At 39.7% G+C, this 18,167-nt stretch overlaps 1 protein-coding gene across 1 annotated transcript in view; it reads left to right on the top strand.

Annotated features, from left to right (window-relative positions):
- Nucleotides 1-18,167, top strand: part of camsap2b (calmodulin regulated spectrin-associated protein family, member 2b) — a gene marked incomplete at its 5' end in the record, with an annotated part of 37,944 nt that continues 19,777 nt past the window's right edge. Inside the window, 5 exons of the mRNA XM_083890425.1 lie at nt 1-142; nt 6,386-6,645; nt 13,226-13,405; nt 14,572-14,658; nt 17,021-17,053. Of these exons, the coding sequence (XP_083746551.1) occupies nt 1-142; nt 6,386-6,645; nt 13,226-13,405; nt 14,572-14,658; nt 17,021-17,053 (702 nt within the window). The remainder of the gene's footprint in view (nt 143-6,385; nt 6,646-13,225; nt 13,406-14,571; nt 14,659-17,020; nt 17,054-18,167) is intronic.

Below are 18,167 nucleotides of genomic sequence, written 5' to 3'. Positions count from 1 at the left end.
ATGGGAGATCATGCGGCAGAGGACAGAGGCATGAGACAGACCTTCATCGTTCCTGCCATCAAGAGCTTCGACCACTATGACTTCACCAGAGCCAAGATCTCCTGCAGCCTGACCTGGCTGGTGGCCAAGGCTTTCGGCTCGGGTAGGTCATGGGCACCCTATACATCATTATGATCATTCTATATAAAAACTATATTAATTGTTTTTGTCCAAACCGGCACAACACAAATAACAAGACAAGTGAACATTTTCCAATTTAAAAGCAAATATAGCCCATCGCAACACCTTATATAAATTTATTTACATTAAACTCACAAAATGAGACAACAAACTTAATGTTACAATCAATAATATATTTGTAAAATGTGTGTGAGTTTTGCAGTCTATAATACTTTAAAAGCTAAAAAAACACTAAAAAAATAACTTCGTACACACTGTAGGCGAGGGCCTTGCGTTACGGGGGCGGCCATCTTGCATCACCGTGTAGCTACAGCAGCGGAAGATTTCTGTGTCCGCGTACTGTCGAAGAACGACGTCCTTTCTCGTACGCATCCAGGCCACCCTAGTTTCCGAACATCCTTGGGGGCAAGGGGGGAGGAGTTTGTTAAAGGCGCCATATGTAAGAATGTGGCCAAAAACGGTTACTACATTCAAATTCAAAATACCAAGGTCTTTTAGGTTTCGATTTCTGAAGTAACTGGCAACCCGTGGTTGCTCGGCAGCTGAGACTCTACTGACTGCAATGATTGGTAGACGGCGGTAGGTCGAGTTCCAAAACATGATTTCAAAACATAAACATGATTTGCAGTCTGCAAAATATTTTTTTTAATTGTTGTTGTTGGTGAGTTCAGTTTGTTACATGAACATTATTCCTGAGTCTCTGTGACATATTAGGAGGATTTTATGGCCAGTTGCTTTAGATTTATTACCTAATGCACCTTTAAAACTTGCCATCATTTATCCAAAAAAAAGCAACGTATACGCCTCTCATTTTTCAAAAGTACAACACAATTAACAACAACATGGTAAAAGACCAAACTTAAAGTGTATCACAGTAAAGAGGAACTGTAGACTGCCTCTTTTTGGTACTTCAAAATAAACCAGTCCATCTGTATTTTGGCGAGGTAGACAGCATTTCTAAGTAGAGACATTAACAATTTTCCCATTCACGATTATCCTGATAATGCTAATGTAATTTCGCAATGATCAACTTATCGAGTGTGCTTTTTATCACAATGTCGTGTTGGACGTCCTTGTTGACAAACACGAGAGACCTAAGATCTGACTCCAATAAACTACTTACTCACTTAAGTGTTCCTCTTTTATTAATAGTAATCACGATAAAGCAGCAGTTCAAGGAAAATCCTCTTTAAGAGCTAATAAAACATAGACTTCTGTGTCCCAGTCTGTGGAGTCATATCTCTGTTAATGATATGTTAATAATGATTCTGTGACATCAAGTAACTATACACTAATCAACTGTGATTCTCCACAATCCAAGACCACAGCTCTCTGTCTTGGTCTCATTACAGTTAGTCAATTTGTTGTTTTGGGGGGGGTTAACAGTCTCTGAAATGTCATTGGTCGACTGACATTTCTTAGACTCCACAAATAACGACATCCTCAAACTTCTTGTTTTGCCCACAATGCAGTTTACTGTCGCAAAGAAATAAAGAAAACCAGAAATCACATTTGAATCAATGAGTTATTATTCCTCTACAAGTTAGGCCATGGTGTATTTATTATCACCTGATTATACTGTATGTCATGTGACAATGAAGCTGTGTGGTATAGGTTCATTAAGTTCAATTTGTACTGGATGGAAAATGTCTCTCAGGTTGCAAAAACCCATCAGACATATTTAAATAAGGAACCTTTTTAGACCTTGGTCAAAATTGATGGGGATGCATGATATTGGACTTTTTGCTGATATCCGATATGCCAATATATCAGGAGTGCTTGGGCCGATAACTGATTCCAATACTGATATGTATATATATATACACTCAACAAAAATATAAACACATAAAGAAAAACTTGTAGTTATTGTTATGTGACAAAACAGAGTAACTATCCAAAAATAACAGTACAACTTTATCAATAAAGTGGCTTTAATTTGCGAGCATTAGGATCAATTTCAAAACAAAAGTACTGGAGTAACGGCAGGAAGAACACAATGGGGGTCGATGATCCAAGTTCACAAACTTCAATAACGTGTGTGTCCACTATTAGCCTCACGCAGAGTGATACACAGGCGACGCATGGACATCACCAGGTTGTTGATCGTGGGACGCTCCCTCATGATTTGTGACATCTGTAGCATATTGACAAGTGACAAAAGTCCACATTTTGGTGTGCCCTTTTATTGACCAGACCATAAGTAGTGTCTGTGTACTGGTCACGCATGTTGACCACCACTCTGCCATGCTGCATGACTCTCGTGAGTTGAAATACTCAATCTGAGATTGTAGTCAATAGGAGTGGCCAAGTGACTACTGGACTGCTGGGTTTGAGCAAAACAAATCATTCCATAAACAAATGTCATGACATTCTATTTTTGTTCATCATTTCAAGTTTGGGTGTTTATATTTTTGTTGAGTATACATTAAAAAAGGATCAATTATCCTTCAGATTAAAAGCAGATCAAGTTTCTGTCTGGATTAATAAACTACACAAGATTTTCCTCTCTAACGTAGAATCTGTGTATGGTTCATAGAGCAGAGAAAAGTCCTTTCTGGATCACTAGTTTTTCTTTTTAACTGCATAGGTTCTGTAGCCTATGTCTTCCAGACATGTCTCCTCCTGTCACTGTAGTCTGGAGGCAGCTGTGGCAGCCTCGTCTCATAAAGACTAAGTAATTCCAAGCGCTGCACTGAACCCAGAGGTTTACTCCAACTTCTAATAAATGCTTTTAACAGCTGCTCCTGCTGTACACACTGTACTGCACTCTGCCCGGAGTGAGTGAGCATCACAGGCAGACAAACCTAGAAAGAAAGAGAGAGAGATCAAAAGAGGAAGACCTTGTTTCAAAGCCATTGATCCAGCAGTGTGAGTCAATTAAAGCTGCACTCGCCTCTTTTTCTTTAAGCTTACGCTTGATCCAATTCAAATAGTGGAAAATGTGACCGAGCCAGACTCAGTCTGGTTAGTATACGCTTGTGTTGTTCTGTCCTGACACAGTTTCAGCTCCCTGGCACCGAACAGAACTGTGGCCCAGTTCATGACTGATCCTCTGAGTCGTGTTTGGCCTAGTTCTGAGTGATGAGTTGTTGTTTGAATCTGGTGCTGCTCAGATGTGGCAACTTTGACATCAACAGAAACTTTACAGAGATGGATCTACTGACCCTAAAACGTGAATGCATGGGAGCAGCCATTTACGGCTATAAGGATGTGGAAATGGGGGTTTTGAAAAATAAGCTTTTAAAGATGTCGACTGTGTGTGTGTGTGTTGTGTGTGTGTGCCTGGTTGTGAAATGAATGTCAGAGCACATTGCTTTGAGTTGGTTTATGATCAAATAAAAAACTAATTCTCCCATTCCAGCTTTTTAAATGTGCAGTTTTGATCCTTTGCTTTGTGGACAAAACAAAACCTTTGGGAGCAAAGTTTGTTTCAACATTTTCCCCATTTTATTTGAAAACTAATAGATTAAATTAGAGAATAATCATCAATTTCAAGTTATCTTTTCACCAAAGTCATTTAGAGCAGAGGAATGATTGTAGGGTTGGCGGTTCGACTCCCTAACCTCTATTGTAAGCAAGACACTGAACCCTGAATAATGTTTTGTTTTTACCGTGACAATGTGCATTTAAACATAATTACACCAGCGCTAATTTGCATCTGTGGTGATAGATTTCAAATAGAACCTTTGTGACATTCTAACAGCATTGAGGCCACAGCTAAAATTGCAAGGCTGGGCCAAAACTATTATCTCGATGTATTGTACATTTTATGTATTGATTAAACGCCTCATTATCAGCGCTGAAACAACCTTATCTCAGATGCCATAACGTGATACGACGATATCCAAAGTTATATATTGTCCATCCCTATCTGCTAGTATAAAATCAATAAGTTATTCTTATTGAAATCTGGAACATACATAGAAATAAAGGTGCTAAGTAGAAGCATATAAGGTTCTTCAGGTTGTCCTCCTTTTGGATGGTTCCACCAAGAACCCTTTTAAAACCCTTTATTCAGGAAAGGGGTTTTAAAGGGTTCTCTGGATCAAAATGGTTCTTACTGGAACCATTAGTGTTACCAAGAACCCTTGAAAAACACTTTCTTCGGGAAATGGTTTTTTAGAAGCAAATGGTTCCAGGTAGAACCTTAGCCCTTGTAGAAGGACCCTTTTGGAACCCTTATTTCTAAGAGTGTAGATGAATAAGTGAATTTGCTATTACAAAAAGAGCACTAAACAGCAGAGATAAGTGCTGCTTACTGTGAGTTTGTGTAACTATGCTGAGCTGTGATCCTGGGGTCTCCAGGGGAGCAGTCTTGTCCATGCCTGGACTTCCTGTGGCAGCTACTTCCTGTCTGTTTCCTCTTTGATGGCCAACACAAAGGAGAGGCTTTTTTTTTCTTGATGAGGCAGATTTTTGTGAACTCCAGAACAACATGCACTCAATTCTTTTCATTTTTTTTCTTAGAAAACGTTGTATTACCATGAAGCTTAAAGATCATCTGAAGAAGTATTGTTCCAGTTTAAACGCAATCCTGCCCATGTTTTTCCTTTAGTCCTTTAGTGTAGACTTTGAGAGCAGCTGCTGCTTCAACTTTTGCCACTGAAAATCACGTTTAATAGATTTTTTCTCTACATATTTTTCGATTTTATTGTGTTGTTTTGGTGAACTGTTTTTGTTTCTGCAACATGGGCTAGAAAAAAAAAGAGCTGTCCCTTTAAGACAGATATCTTTAGTGTCCTTTGTTTCCCTCGGTGTGATTCAGAGGTGAGTCGAGAGGAAATAACCACACAGACCAGGAATACACACTCATGCTTAAGCATGCAGTTTTTTAAAAGTGGATCAAAGCATTATCTCTAACCTTAACCATAACCACAATTTAAAATCTTAGCCCTAAACTTAACCAGTTACTCACAATTGAGGTTCTGCCTCATTAGGACAAGGATTAGGTTTTGGACTCCATGAGGACTACTGGTCTTATGCCAGACAAGGTCCTAAAGAGGTGACAAATACAATGCCCTAAGACTTTGGATATGGGTTGAGCATGGCCCGATGGTGTGCATCCTTGATTTTCAAATTTTTTAGGAAGAATTTTAATTTTCTAGGAGGATTTTCTAATTTAACTCTGATTTTATCACGCTGCACTTTCGCTGCACCAGGCAGGCAGCGGCTCATCAGCAGCAGCAGCTGCCTGTCTGGAGTGGGGAGGTGGGAGTGAAGACACTGTCCTCTCAGTGGGTGATACATTTTCACACGGTTCACCGCAGAACAAGGTGTTATACTGAAACGACGAAGTCGGTGTCCATTCACCAATACGCAAGCACATATTTATTTAGCATTAGCATGCTACTACTTTGCGGCTAACTTGGCGAAACATGTTTCGGTAAGGTAAGCTAGCGAGGCTATGAGTAGCATTAGCGTAGGGCTAACATAATACAAACACTGTGCAACCTCATTAGGCACAACGCAAATGTTTTCATTTTCTATTAGCATTAGCGTAGCTATACTGTAAAAAAAACGAAAACTCAAAATGTCAAGGCAACTTGATGCAATCAATTTTTGAGTTTACAGCCCAACAAAAGATCTTGAGGTTTTTTTTAAAAGTTCCATCAACTAATTTTGAGTTGGCACAACTAATACTATAGTTGTGCCAACTCAAAATTCTCTTTTCAAACGGCTTGGCTAACTAATCTTGTTCAGATAATGTAAAACATTTATTAAAAAATAAAATGTTGAATTTTGAGTTGGCACAACTCTAGCTTACAAGTTTGTCTAACAAAATAATATTAGTTGATGGAACTTTTTCAAAATCTTAAGATCTTTTGTTTCAAAAGGGCACATCAAAAATTGATTGCAGCAAGTTGCCTTGAAAGTTTTATTTTTTACAGTGTAGAGTGTGGCTGACATGCATTATGCATTACCATAACTGAAAAATCTTCTTTAGCTCCTAAATACATACTTCCTAGCGGTTAGCTAGCTACTGTAACATCCCAGTGTGTTGTCTTTATACGTGTATATTTTGTATGGGCAACAGTTCTTTGAGCACATGTTGTGGCTGGAGTGGTGGGAAGCCACAGCACAAACAAAACAGAACGAGTTAAAATAGAGAAACAATAACACCCGTCGCTTCATTCAGTCTTTGCCAGCAATGTGGCTTGAGTGCAGAAGGATGAAACTCTTACGTTGTGTCTGTCTTTCATGTCAGACGCAGTACCAGATGAGCTGGCCGAGCCTTTCTACAGGGACCAGTACAACCAGGAGCACCTGAAGCCTCCGGTGGCCTGCCTGCTCCAGTCTGCAGAGCTCTACTGCCGAGCGGGAAGCCTCATCCTCCGCAGCGATGCTGTCAAACCTTTGCTGGGACACAACGCTGTCATCCAAGCCCTGGCCCAGAAAGGCCTGTACGTCACTGACCAGGACCGACTGGTCACAGAGAGAGACCTGACCAGCACATCTATAAACATGGTGAGTGAGCGTGGACCAGATTTTTCCAATTCAACTAAATGCAGACATTCTCATACGTACATAGTAGTAACCAAGGCGACAGGATGGATGTGTGAAGTGGGATGAGTATATTTAGATCTCAGTCTGTTCATGTGCAACACGTGTCCGCACATACGCACATGAACCACGGCTACAACTAAGGATTATTATTATTATTATTATTATTATTATTAATAACTGTTCCGGTGCTCAAAATGACAGCTTCAGATTACATAATTTAAGCAGCAAACAATCTAAAACTCAAAAGTGTGGCCTAAAAGCAGCGTATCCACACGCCTCAGATTTTTTTGCTTGATTATAAGCTAAGTTTTCATGTTACTTTCTGCGTTGTTTCTCCTCTGGGGGGAAGTTTGTGTTATGCGATGGTTTGAATGTACAGCTCCATGTGTCACACTGTTGGACCGCCCTCAAAGTTCTGCTCTCTTGAGAGGAAAAACAACCACTAATGACAGGTTTCCTATAGCAACCATTACTCACCGTTTGGTCTGTGTGTCATTAGATGGTCGTGTCATTACCTCACACTAGCAAAAATATTCTCGCAGCATGTCAGCATTTGATCTGGATGGAAGAACACGGTGAGGCTGTCGATAAGAAGTCTTGTTATATATTATTATAATATATTGAACAAAACAAGGACATTATCATTGGCTCATTGTTACAGCACTTTAACACTGTCGCCTTTTCCTGGACGTGAGAAGAGCTTTAAACAGCAGTCTTTCTTTTTTTTTTTGTTCCTGGGAAGCACACACATGGCTGCAGACTGGCACTTCTGCTGACGCCAAAAGGTGTCTGCATTGCAGTGCATGTACACACACACACACACACACACACACACACACACACACACACCCCTCTCCCCTGCACACACATACACTCTCCCTCTGTGTCTTTTTTTTTCCCTTCTGTTTTATGGTCTGCTTTTCTTCTCTCTCCCAGTCTTGGTCTTTTTTAGCCTTTTTTCCTCTGCTGCCTCTCCCTCTTTCTTGTTCAAACTCTTTGTAGATTGAATGAGAACAGAAAATTGTCATCTCCTGAATATTTAACTGAATCCAAAGCATATTACATTACATTGGAGCTGCGTTTTATTCCCCCCCCCTGTTTGTGCTCTTTTCTTTCTTTCCAAATCTTCAGGGAATAATTCAAAGCCGCCCATTCAAGGTCACGTGTGTGTTTACAGTAGCCTGTGCTCACTTCATCATTTATCGATCGGGGATGTCATGAGGGTGGGAGTGACGGTGCAAGCACTCAGTGATCTCTTGTCCTTTCACACCTGTGAAACTGAACGTGTAGACCAGATGATTTAGTGTTATAACGTATGGAGCCTAAAGGCTTTATTGGGTTGTCTAATGTATGAGATTACTGCGTGTATTTGTCGAGTCGGCAGGATCGTTTTAGCCATGAAGGACCGGCTTTCTTCATCATGGTACTGTGAGTGCAGGAAAAAAAAATCATGACCTCACGATTTTTCCAAACAGAAGAGAAACTCATGTCAGGGATGAGGAGGAGCGTGGCAGTCTGTCAAAGAGTAAATACCAACAGAGAGGAAAAAGGGGGGGGGGGGACAAGAAGACTGTATTTAGTTTAGAAGGCTGCTATGTTGCATGTTATTACACAAAGGATCCAGGAAAGTAGAGCAAAAGAGGACAGGAATATGAAAAACAGGAACAGGGGAGAAAAGTTGTCATGCAGTGTATGCGTGTGGGAGGGTGGTTGGAGTGTAGCGGAGAGGAAGACGGCTGAGCTATTGCCTTTTTGGCGGGCATGATGACATGTGCATGCCAGAGAAGGAGTGGAGGAGTGGAAAGGGACCTCCTTCAATATGGCCATCTGGAAAGAGAGGGGGGAAAGCCCGGGGAGGAGAAGAGCAGATTGTATAGAGAGCTGAGGAGAGGAGTGGAGACGTGATGTGCACCACTGCAGCACTGTGGAGGGTGGGGTCTCACAGTGAGAGTCAAAGCACGTCTGGTGCACTAATGAGAGCCTCCTTCACCTCCTGCCACACCCTCTTTAACCCTTTCTGCAAACACACACGTGCACACACATCTACAGTACCTCTAAAGAGTTGTCCTTCAGTCGCAGCATACGCACAACCTGGGCGTCTGTTTCACTGCCATTCTTCTTCCTTTTTGGGGGGTGTTTTTTGGCAGTTGGACCCCCTGTAATGTTGCATTAATGCTTCTTTCTTCGCACTCAGCTCTGTGCAGACACAAAGCAAGTGAGAGGCAATATGAAATTGTCAGCTCAAAGGAGCAAACATGAAGTCACACTTGTGTTGTCCAGAATGATGCAGGTCAATTATCACTTATTGACCTCCGCTAAGGAGGTATATGTTTTTCGCCGGATTTTGTTTGTCTGTCTGTCTGTTAGCAATGTAACTCGAAGAAGTCACCGACAGATTTGGATGAAATTTGGAGGAAATGTCCGCAATGGGACCAGGAACAAGTGATTAAATTTTAGGCGTGATCCATAGACGTTATTTTGTAGGCACTGAGCTGCCTTGGCAGAGGTCTGCGCTCCCCGAGTGCTTTTCTAGTTTACATTACTTTACGCACATTTTTATTTTCAGAAACTTCATTTGACTAAGTGAACATTGGAGCGACAGATTAATAATTTTATGTGTCATTTGTTGTTATTTTGTCAGATTTAAAAAAAATTAAAAATTAAAAAAATTAAATCAGCCAAAGATATACTAAAAATAACAATTGGCTGCACTGATTTCTAAAGTTGTCATTGTCATAGAAAATCCCATCATGTTGACATCAAGTTTTTTATTATCTGTTTGCTCAGGTGTGTTGGACTTTTCTATAAATTTCTATAGATGCCTTTGATCCCTTCTCTCTCTCTCACTGACACACAGCCGCAAGAACAAACACTGATGCTTCTGTCATTGTACACGAGTGTACTGCTCCACCTTATTGGTCTTTATAACCAATGTCTGCCCTTTCCACGGCCTTATAAGGCATGAATTTAACCATGAGTGCTTTTACGTCTCTCACACGCACATCAGAGGTTTCTAGTCAGGGATAATAGATGGTACATGGCTCTTAAGCCCATGCTGTAGTGTCAACAATAGTGGAGTAGTCTCTAGCAACGGCTCCACATCCACAGTAGTCTTCTTGTTTCTTAGGCTCACGCCCGTTTGTACATGACGTGTGGACGCCGTACGTCTACACAGGCAGATGCACATTTAAAATGACACATTGGTAATGAAACTGTCACACTGCATGAAAACAGTGTTTATTTCCGATTGTCAAAGAAACAGACTCACATGTTCGTCACTGTCCTGCATAGTTAGCAGATGCCCTGGTGGAGGCCTGTGGCTATAGAGATAACGAATAGGTCATGGAGAGATCAGTCTGGACCAGTTTGTGAGCTAGATCCATTAGGCTGGAGGTTTGTCAGTTATGGGATAAGAATCTACAGTAATTTGTCTGGATCTACAAGAACTTTTTGAAGATTTTTTCAAAACCTCTTCTTCAGGGAAGAAGAAGAGGTTGAAACCGATACAAAATCTTATAATGCAGTCCCTCTTTCAGTATTGCTCTCTTAGTTGATCTGGACGATGCAATAAAATTGCATTGTATGCAGTCTCAGGTTGTAAAAAGGAAGCTTAATGATAATGATTATTAATTATTGTGGTCACCCAGATTGTTGATAAAAATCCCCGTTTTGACATGGGGGTGACTGCCGATTTAACAATCCCACTGATCAAAAAATGTGTATAAACGTGGTTTTAAATGGGTTTTATACATGTAGTACTAACCTTCATTACTGTTCTTGTCCTATATCTTCAGCCTTAGTCGTACATTTCCTAACAGATAACAATAAGTAATGCCATCTATTTCAGTGGTTCTCAAAGTGGGTTTGCAGTATGTGCTCGCTCCGTCACATTCTTCTTGAGAAAATTACAGATTCCTCTCTTAAGTCCAGTTACTCTTACTTTGAAGGACAATGCTTGCAATGTCAGATATCTGGCAATATCCTGAAGAGGCTGGAATTCAGAATGTCAAACACTCTGTTTCATAGAAGCTTCAATAACAGTTTGTGTTTAAACACCAGTCCAAACAATCCTGTTTACTCTTGTGATTAAATACAGGTGTAATATTACATTACCTTAAACGCCATATATTATTCTGCAGATAAGTTTACGTAAAGATTAGATTCTGGTCATGTATAAGTAATATGCAGATCCTTGATTTAAGTAATTAATCAAACATAAACAACTTAAATATTCTGTCTTTAGCTTACATTTGTCACTAATTTTCACATTATCATTAATGTCATTTATTTATTTTTTGTTTTTTTTATTGTTGTATACATAATATTTTTCCATCATTTACTGAACTAATTGGTTCATTTGAAATTAATAAATTACACATAAATTGTTACTTAAAGGCACCATATGTAAGAATGTGGCCAAAACCACAACCCTAATTTAGAATTTGAGTGTAGTAACTGTTTACTACATTCAAATTCTAAATTAGGTTTAGTTTTCTTCGCTATTGTAGCTCAGACATAACTGGTAACCCGTGGTTGCTCGGCAGCTGAGACTCTACTGACTGCAATGATTGGTAGACGGCGGTAGGTGGCGCCACATGCCAAAACAGGATTTCAAAACATAAACATGATTTGCAGTCTGCAAAATGTTTTTTTAATGTGAATAGTTTGGCTGTACTGTTGTTGTTGGTGAGTTCAGTTTGTTATATGAACATTATTCCTGAGTCTCTGTGACATATTAGGAGGATTTTATGGCCAGTTGCTTTAGATTATTACATAATGCACCTTTAAACCCTGATAGGACAATTATAATTCAATAACATGTTATTAAGGTCACATTAATCTCATCTTTGGTGTGAATTGCGTAACTCTAAAAGTAAAGGACAGATTTTGGTGACATTTAAAAGCAGTAGTTAAACCTGTAAGATAGTATTGAGTGTATTGACTCTGTGGGCCTCTGCACTCTCTGAATGCTTTCTCTATGTGTTTTTTGTGTGTTTCAATTCATTAGGAGCAGTGAATTGGATGTGGCATTGGTCATGTGACCCTTGGTTTTCCATGAAGACTGATTCTAACAGCGGGATTTTTCTCTGTTTAGACCAGTCCAGAATTGTAGCACAGTAACAGAATCCAACAGTTTTTTTTTTGTTTTTTTTTTTGTGTGGTTATGAATGAGAAGTCTGTGTTTAACAGTACACACTCACTTCTGGACCATGGAACACCTGATTTCACATGTTTGTTCACTTAGGTTGACCCAGCGCACAAGTGTTTTTAAGTAGACATGTCGTGTGACAGGAAAAGGAAGGGGAGGTCTGTTGGTCTGACGAGCCTGGAATGGGATTAGAAAGGCCAGGGAAATGTCATGCTTTGTGTAGATATTGAAAGAAAACACACATGAAGTAAACGATTCTAACGCTGTTTTTATGCACTGCGATGTAAGAGTAGTTGCACAGATGTTTAACAGCATTAAACAGAAAGTGGACATTGTGATCACAAAATGTCATTCATTAATTTCGATTCACTTAACGATAAATCTGATCATTTTATTGTCACGCTAGCAACCCAACAAAGTCTATTTCAAGACTGATGATAGATTTGCTGTAGACTGAGTAAAGGGGAGTGCTGCAAACTACACAGTGAGCCAACAAAGGTTTGTGCGGCGCATTAAAGATCTTTGCTTACTTTGCAGAAACATGCACAGCATCCTCATTGAGCTCCTGGTGAGGTTAACAAACAGCTCTACACAAAGGAAGGAAAGCGAGTGTGTGACGCCAATAATAATAAAAAAAAATCATAATTAAAAAACGCTGCGATTGAGAAACTTTATGTACCCCTATAAAGTTTTCAGCAGTTCCGTGCACAAGGGACATTTCCACAGTCATTTGACTTATCGAGTAGTTTCCTCACACGTTTTGACTAAAATGTGTTTTGCATGAAAGAGTGGTGGATATGTGGACGTCCAAAGGCATTTCAAACAGAGGAGTAACATTTATGAAATGAAGGTTGTCAAATTGTTATTGCTGCAATGTAGATTGTTGTTGTTGGAGATGGGTGAATATTTCTCAGTTTTAGCAATTTTGCATTTAAAAAAAAAAAAAAATACCCCAATAAGTATATGCCAACTAAAAGACAATATATAAACTAATGTAACCTTTGACTGTATGAAATTATTTTATGAGGAATATCCTCTTATGATTTATCATCTTGTTTTGAGGGTCCTGACAAAGCATTTATTAGGAACATAGAATAACTACCCTTTGACCTGGCAGGGACTCAAACTGGCAACCTTCCAGTTACAAGCCAAGATTCCTTTCCACTTGGCCATGGTCTGCCCAGAATCATGGTTTGATCCAAATATTAAAAAAAGCATCCATTTATGTTGTAATGTTAATGTCAGTGAAGGTGAAGAATGTGTTATAAAGGACGTGTACACCTGATCCAATACTTTTTGAATTGTTGCCTGGATGAAAAAAAAGGGAAAATAGTTCAAGGATAATCTGGATCTGTAGTTGAATTCATATTTTCTGTCTGTCTGTTTCTACAGAGTTCCCATCTGGCGCTCATAGATACGCTGATGATGGCGTACACTGTGGAGATGGTGAGTGTGGAGAGGGTGATGTCCTGCATCAACAGGTTCTCCTCTGCTGAGCCATCGCACAGTGACGGACACATTCCGGAGCTGCCTTATGACACTGAGGATGCAATCACCACCTGGATCAACAAGGTACAGACACGGAATCGACTGCCAAATGTGGGCCTTGTACACTGGCAACTTTTTCTTCTCACACGGGTTGCTTGAAAAGCTATCAGTGCTGTTCCTCCACTGCAGGTTTCAATGGGGGTTTTAATGTTCTGCATTTATTAAAATGGAGAACTGGCAACTTTGTATGTGCAATCATGTTGAAGGGATGACAACGTTTTGGTCCACTGAATCAGGATTGAATGAATAAAATCAAAGCTCGATTTAAGATCTCGGACGGTAGAGGGTAGCTAAATCTCTGTAAGGATATCTTGTTTTGTTTTTAGTGTTTCCGAATATGATGCTTGTTGAGTTCATTTTACTCTCAGATAATGAAAAAAAAATTTGTTGAATATAGGCCGCACTTGAGGATTCAACAGTGTATGTCGGATGATTGGCTGATGAGACGTTTAAAGTCCTCTGTCTACTATGTCGTCCAAAATTTGACCAAAAAGTCATACTATAGCATGTCGTCCAAAATTTGACCAAAAAAAGTCAAAAAATAAATGTTGTCCAAAATTTGACCATAAAGTCATACTTTAGCATGTCGTCCTAAATGTGGCCTAAAAAATTCCCAATTTTTTTTTACCAAAATGTGACCAAAAAGTCATGCTATAGCGTGTCGTCCAAAATCAGGCCTTAAAAAAATCCCCCAAAAAATTTGACAAAAATTTGACCATAAAGTCATACTATAGCATGTCTAAAATTTAACCAAAAAAAGGAAAAAAAAATGTTGTCCAAAATCTGACCAAAAAGTCATACTATAGCATGTTGTCCAAAATTTGACCAATTTGGATGATTGGCAGATGTGCCAGTGAAAGGCCTCAGGGCCAAATCACACTTTCGGAGGCAGAAGAGTGTTTTTGAAAAGGAGACTTTGTAAAGAAAGAAAGAAAACTATTCTTAGACTAAGTTGTTTTTACACTGCCCTCAGGTTGGAAGTCAGCTGAGTGCTTCAATATTAGGTTACAGTAACATTATGCTGCAGTAGTTAATGGGCAGAAGTGGTGAAACATTTTTCTTTGATGTGAGGAGCCTCTTGTTCGACTTTCTCCTGTTCCCACAAACTCCCCATTCAGCCTCTCATTGTCAAACAAAAAATGTGGAATGTGAAACCCATATCTCGCTCTCTCTCTCCTCTCTCTCCTCAGGTGAATGATCACCTGCGGGACATCCTCGTGGAGGAGCAGAAGCTGAGAGAGGCTTCCTGTCAGGAGTCAAACACGGCAACACACAAAGTAAGAACACAAACACTAAACTCGCACACATCAAGAAGACTGATGCCACTCTAAAGTCTTTAAAACTACAACAACTAGCCTGGCTTAAGACTCTAATATGCAAAGTCAAGGGCCACACAGTGAAGCACATGGCTAGTACTGGGACTTTGTGTGTGGAGTTTTCATGTTTTCCCTGATGTGAGTGGCTGTCTGTCTCTATGTGAGTCCTGTGATGGACTGGCGAACTGTCCAGGTTGTACCCTGCTTTTGTTTTAGGATAAACTCATCACTTCCTGCCTCAAGTATCAGGCAGGAAGTCATGTATTGATCTTATTGATCATGTATTGATCTGAGAACTGTTTATCTATATACTTTGGGCCTAATAGTTTAGTTTATCTTTCTTTGTCTGTTTACCTCCACGTTAGACAGGTCACATGTGCACGTCACATGAACGCACAGCACACGCCGCTTTGTGAATCGGAGGAACAGATGAGCTCAGTGTCAGACCAGCTGCAGAGAAATGTTGGCAAGAGGAGGAGGAGAACGGGACAATATAAGAGGGGGGGAGAGGGAGGAGAAAAGTGAGGAAGGATATTCAGAAATGTGGAAAAGTGGAAAAAGACAGAGACGGGCACTTGGGAACATTGTCAGCTGCAGCTAAAGAGTCAGTGACACATAGAGACACTGTTGTCATCCTGTAGGCCTCGTAGTTATGTAAGTTATCTATGGATAACAAGTTAGTCTATTGGGACAAACACAGAGCTACCAACTGTACTCTTTATCTCATTTCACTGTGAAGTTATAGAAGTTTCAGCATGCTGCCTCCTCACAGCCACTGCTTCAGTCTGCTGCTCTACGACAGGGACAGGATGGTAGAGGTCATAAAATGGAAAAAAATAAATATTAGTTAGCCTGGATTTGACCTTGTTCACCACGATGACCTGAGAGGAGACAAAATGCAGTTGAACAAACAAAACCGGCAACAGCTTTGTCATCATTAGGGGACAGTGGGGAATCAGAACATGCAAAGTTAGAATAAACATAACATCGATATCAAGCAGCACTTAGAAGATTGTCTGTTTATATGCTGTTAGACAGAGAGTCTAGAGAATTGTGTTTCTGTGTTATCAGAAAGTGGACTTTTAAAAGACCTGTTTGTCCAACTGAAATTGTAACAAATCAAATTTCTCAAAGTTGGAGTAACACAGCTAGATAATGTGAGTGGAAGTCAACTAACCACCAGATAAAAGTTATTTTGGTCTAATAATACTAACAAGCTGAAAGGGAGCATATCGTCCACTTAGCATAATTGAGGTAGATACACTTAATTCAATAAATCAGTTCCCCACTGGTGTTTGTATCCTGGGATATGGGCAATAGTCCAGTTTAACAGTGCTTGGAAAAGCTGAATGTTTCCGTGCTGAACAATGAGGAACCGATGCCTATTTAGTACCAGTTCTTGATATCCGTCCCCTGTCCTGTCCCACACTGATTCACATTTACATATTGTGGCTTTGTCACAGGCTGCAGAGAGTGATGTGCATGATGTGGGCTCTGTGTCAGTCAGCTGCTTTTCTTGCTCCATGCTCCATCACACGCTGTCTCTGTCAGTGTTGTCGACTTCAACAGAGGCCCTTTCACAGAGGAAGACACAATTTCACACACGCAACACACAGACACACTAATGGTTAAGCACAAGACCATCTTAGTAAATTTAGTCTATTCTGGGATGGTGTGAAAGATTTTCAACTGTGGTCTTATGACTAAGTTCTTTGCATTTCTGTGTGCGTGTGTGTGTGTGAGTGTTTATGTGTGTGTGTTTGTGTGTGTGTGTGTGTGTGAATGTGCTCAACAATGGTGCCAAATCATGACTCATTGGAGAGTTCTGTTTATGTTTGTAGTTTGAGAAATTTGAGTTTTAGCTCTTTTATTGCATGTATATTAGTTTTCATCTTAAAGAGCTTTCCATAATGCTTCGATATAAGGAGTTCAATCATGACTGATATTTCACGGGCACATTAAAGGATATTTTTCAAATACATTTTAACTGTAAATCTGTATTATCTTATCCACTTATCTGACATTGCAATGAAATCTTCGTCGGACACCTGATCTGTCTGTGTTTGGTACAAACCTTAATTACAAACAATATACCCTTGTGCTCTTTAATCAGTACGCCAGCCAGTCCATTATACAGTCCTCACACATGATGTTGCATTTCAGTAGGTCAAAATCTCTATAAACGTCTTCATGATGTGTATTTGTATAAAGATGTGCAGTAGTGTTTTTGTCCATTACACTCAGTTGTTGGAGTGAAACTGCTGCTGCTCTAATGCCTTTCCCACTCTCTCCTGTTGTTGTCCAATCATCATCCACCATCAAGTCTCCCAGCAAATGGTACTGGAGATTAGTACCTGTAAGTCCATCCATGCTGAAGAACTCCTCTTTACCAGCATCACAACCGACCCCGTCTTTATTTAATCTAAATCCCCTGCGATGATGCAATCCTACCCAAGTTTTTTTGTTTGCCATTGCATGTGGCCCTGAGCCCCGTCCTACACTGGTCAGACACCCTTGCCCTGTCCTACCTCATTTTCTGTCCCCACAATCCTGTGATTCCGAACATCATTTCAACGTCAGATTTACAAGTTTAAAAAAATCATATTTGAATCTAATGACAGTCTTTGTATCGCTACATACTATATTTTCTTGTTTAAATTATCCTTTATGTTGTTTGCATTAGCTGTTTGCTCGGTATATAAGAATCTGTTGATATATATATCCTTGATCCACAGGTGACTATACAATATATATGACAGTATACAGTGATATGAGGATACACATAGGATAAGTAAGACGATATATTGAAATGTGTTTCCTCCAAAAAGAGTCGATTTTAAGAAAAACGTAGTTGAAATAACAATGATATGATGTACAGTTCTCTAGTGAGAGCAGTTGTGGAAGGGAGGGGAGCCCTAACCGAATTTGATGTAGTATTTGTCCAAAATTTGACAAAAAAGTACAAAAATAATGTGTTCAAATTTTGGGATTCAGCCAGCGTCCCCTGGGGGAGGCTGTCACCCAAAAGGCAATGTAATAGACCACTGGGCCAAGTAGACAGCAGTAATTAAGCAGTGTCTGATGTCGTCAGATACTATGACAAAAACGTCATAGTATAGTATGTTGTACAAAATTTGACAAAAAGTCATACTATACTATGTCGTCCAAAATTTGACAAAAAAACGCTATAGTATAGTATGTCGTCCAAAAATGGTCAAAAAGTCATATTATAGTATGTCGTCCAAAAATGGTCAAAATTGGTCAAAACCGTCATAGTGTACTATGTCGTCCAAAATGGGAAAATTTAAAAAAAACATTTTTTTTTTGCCCAAAATGTGACCAAAACGTCATACTATACTATGTCGTCGACCTCAATGTCATACTACACTATTTTGTCCAAAATCTGACCATTTTTTAAAAAAACAAAATTTGGTCCAAAATTTGAAAAAAATGTCATACTAAACTATGTC

This window comes from Microchirus variegatus (assembly GCF_963457635.1).
Source record: "Microchirus variegatus genome assembly, chromosome: 5".
Taxonomy (NCBI): domain Eukaryota; kingdom Metazoa; phylum Chordata; class Actinopteri; order Pleuronectiformes; family Soleidae; genus Microchirus; species Microchirus variegatus.
Note: the sequence above shows the minus strand (reverse complement) of the source record. Positions and strands in the feature narration are given on the sequence as shown.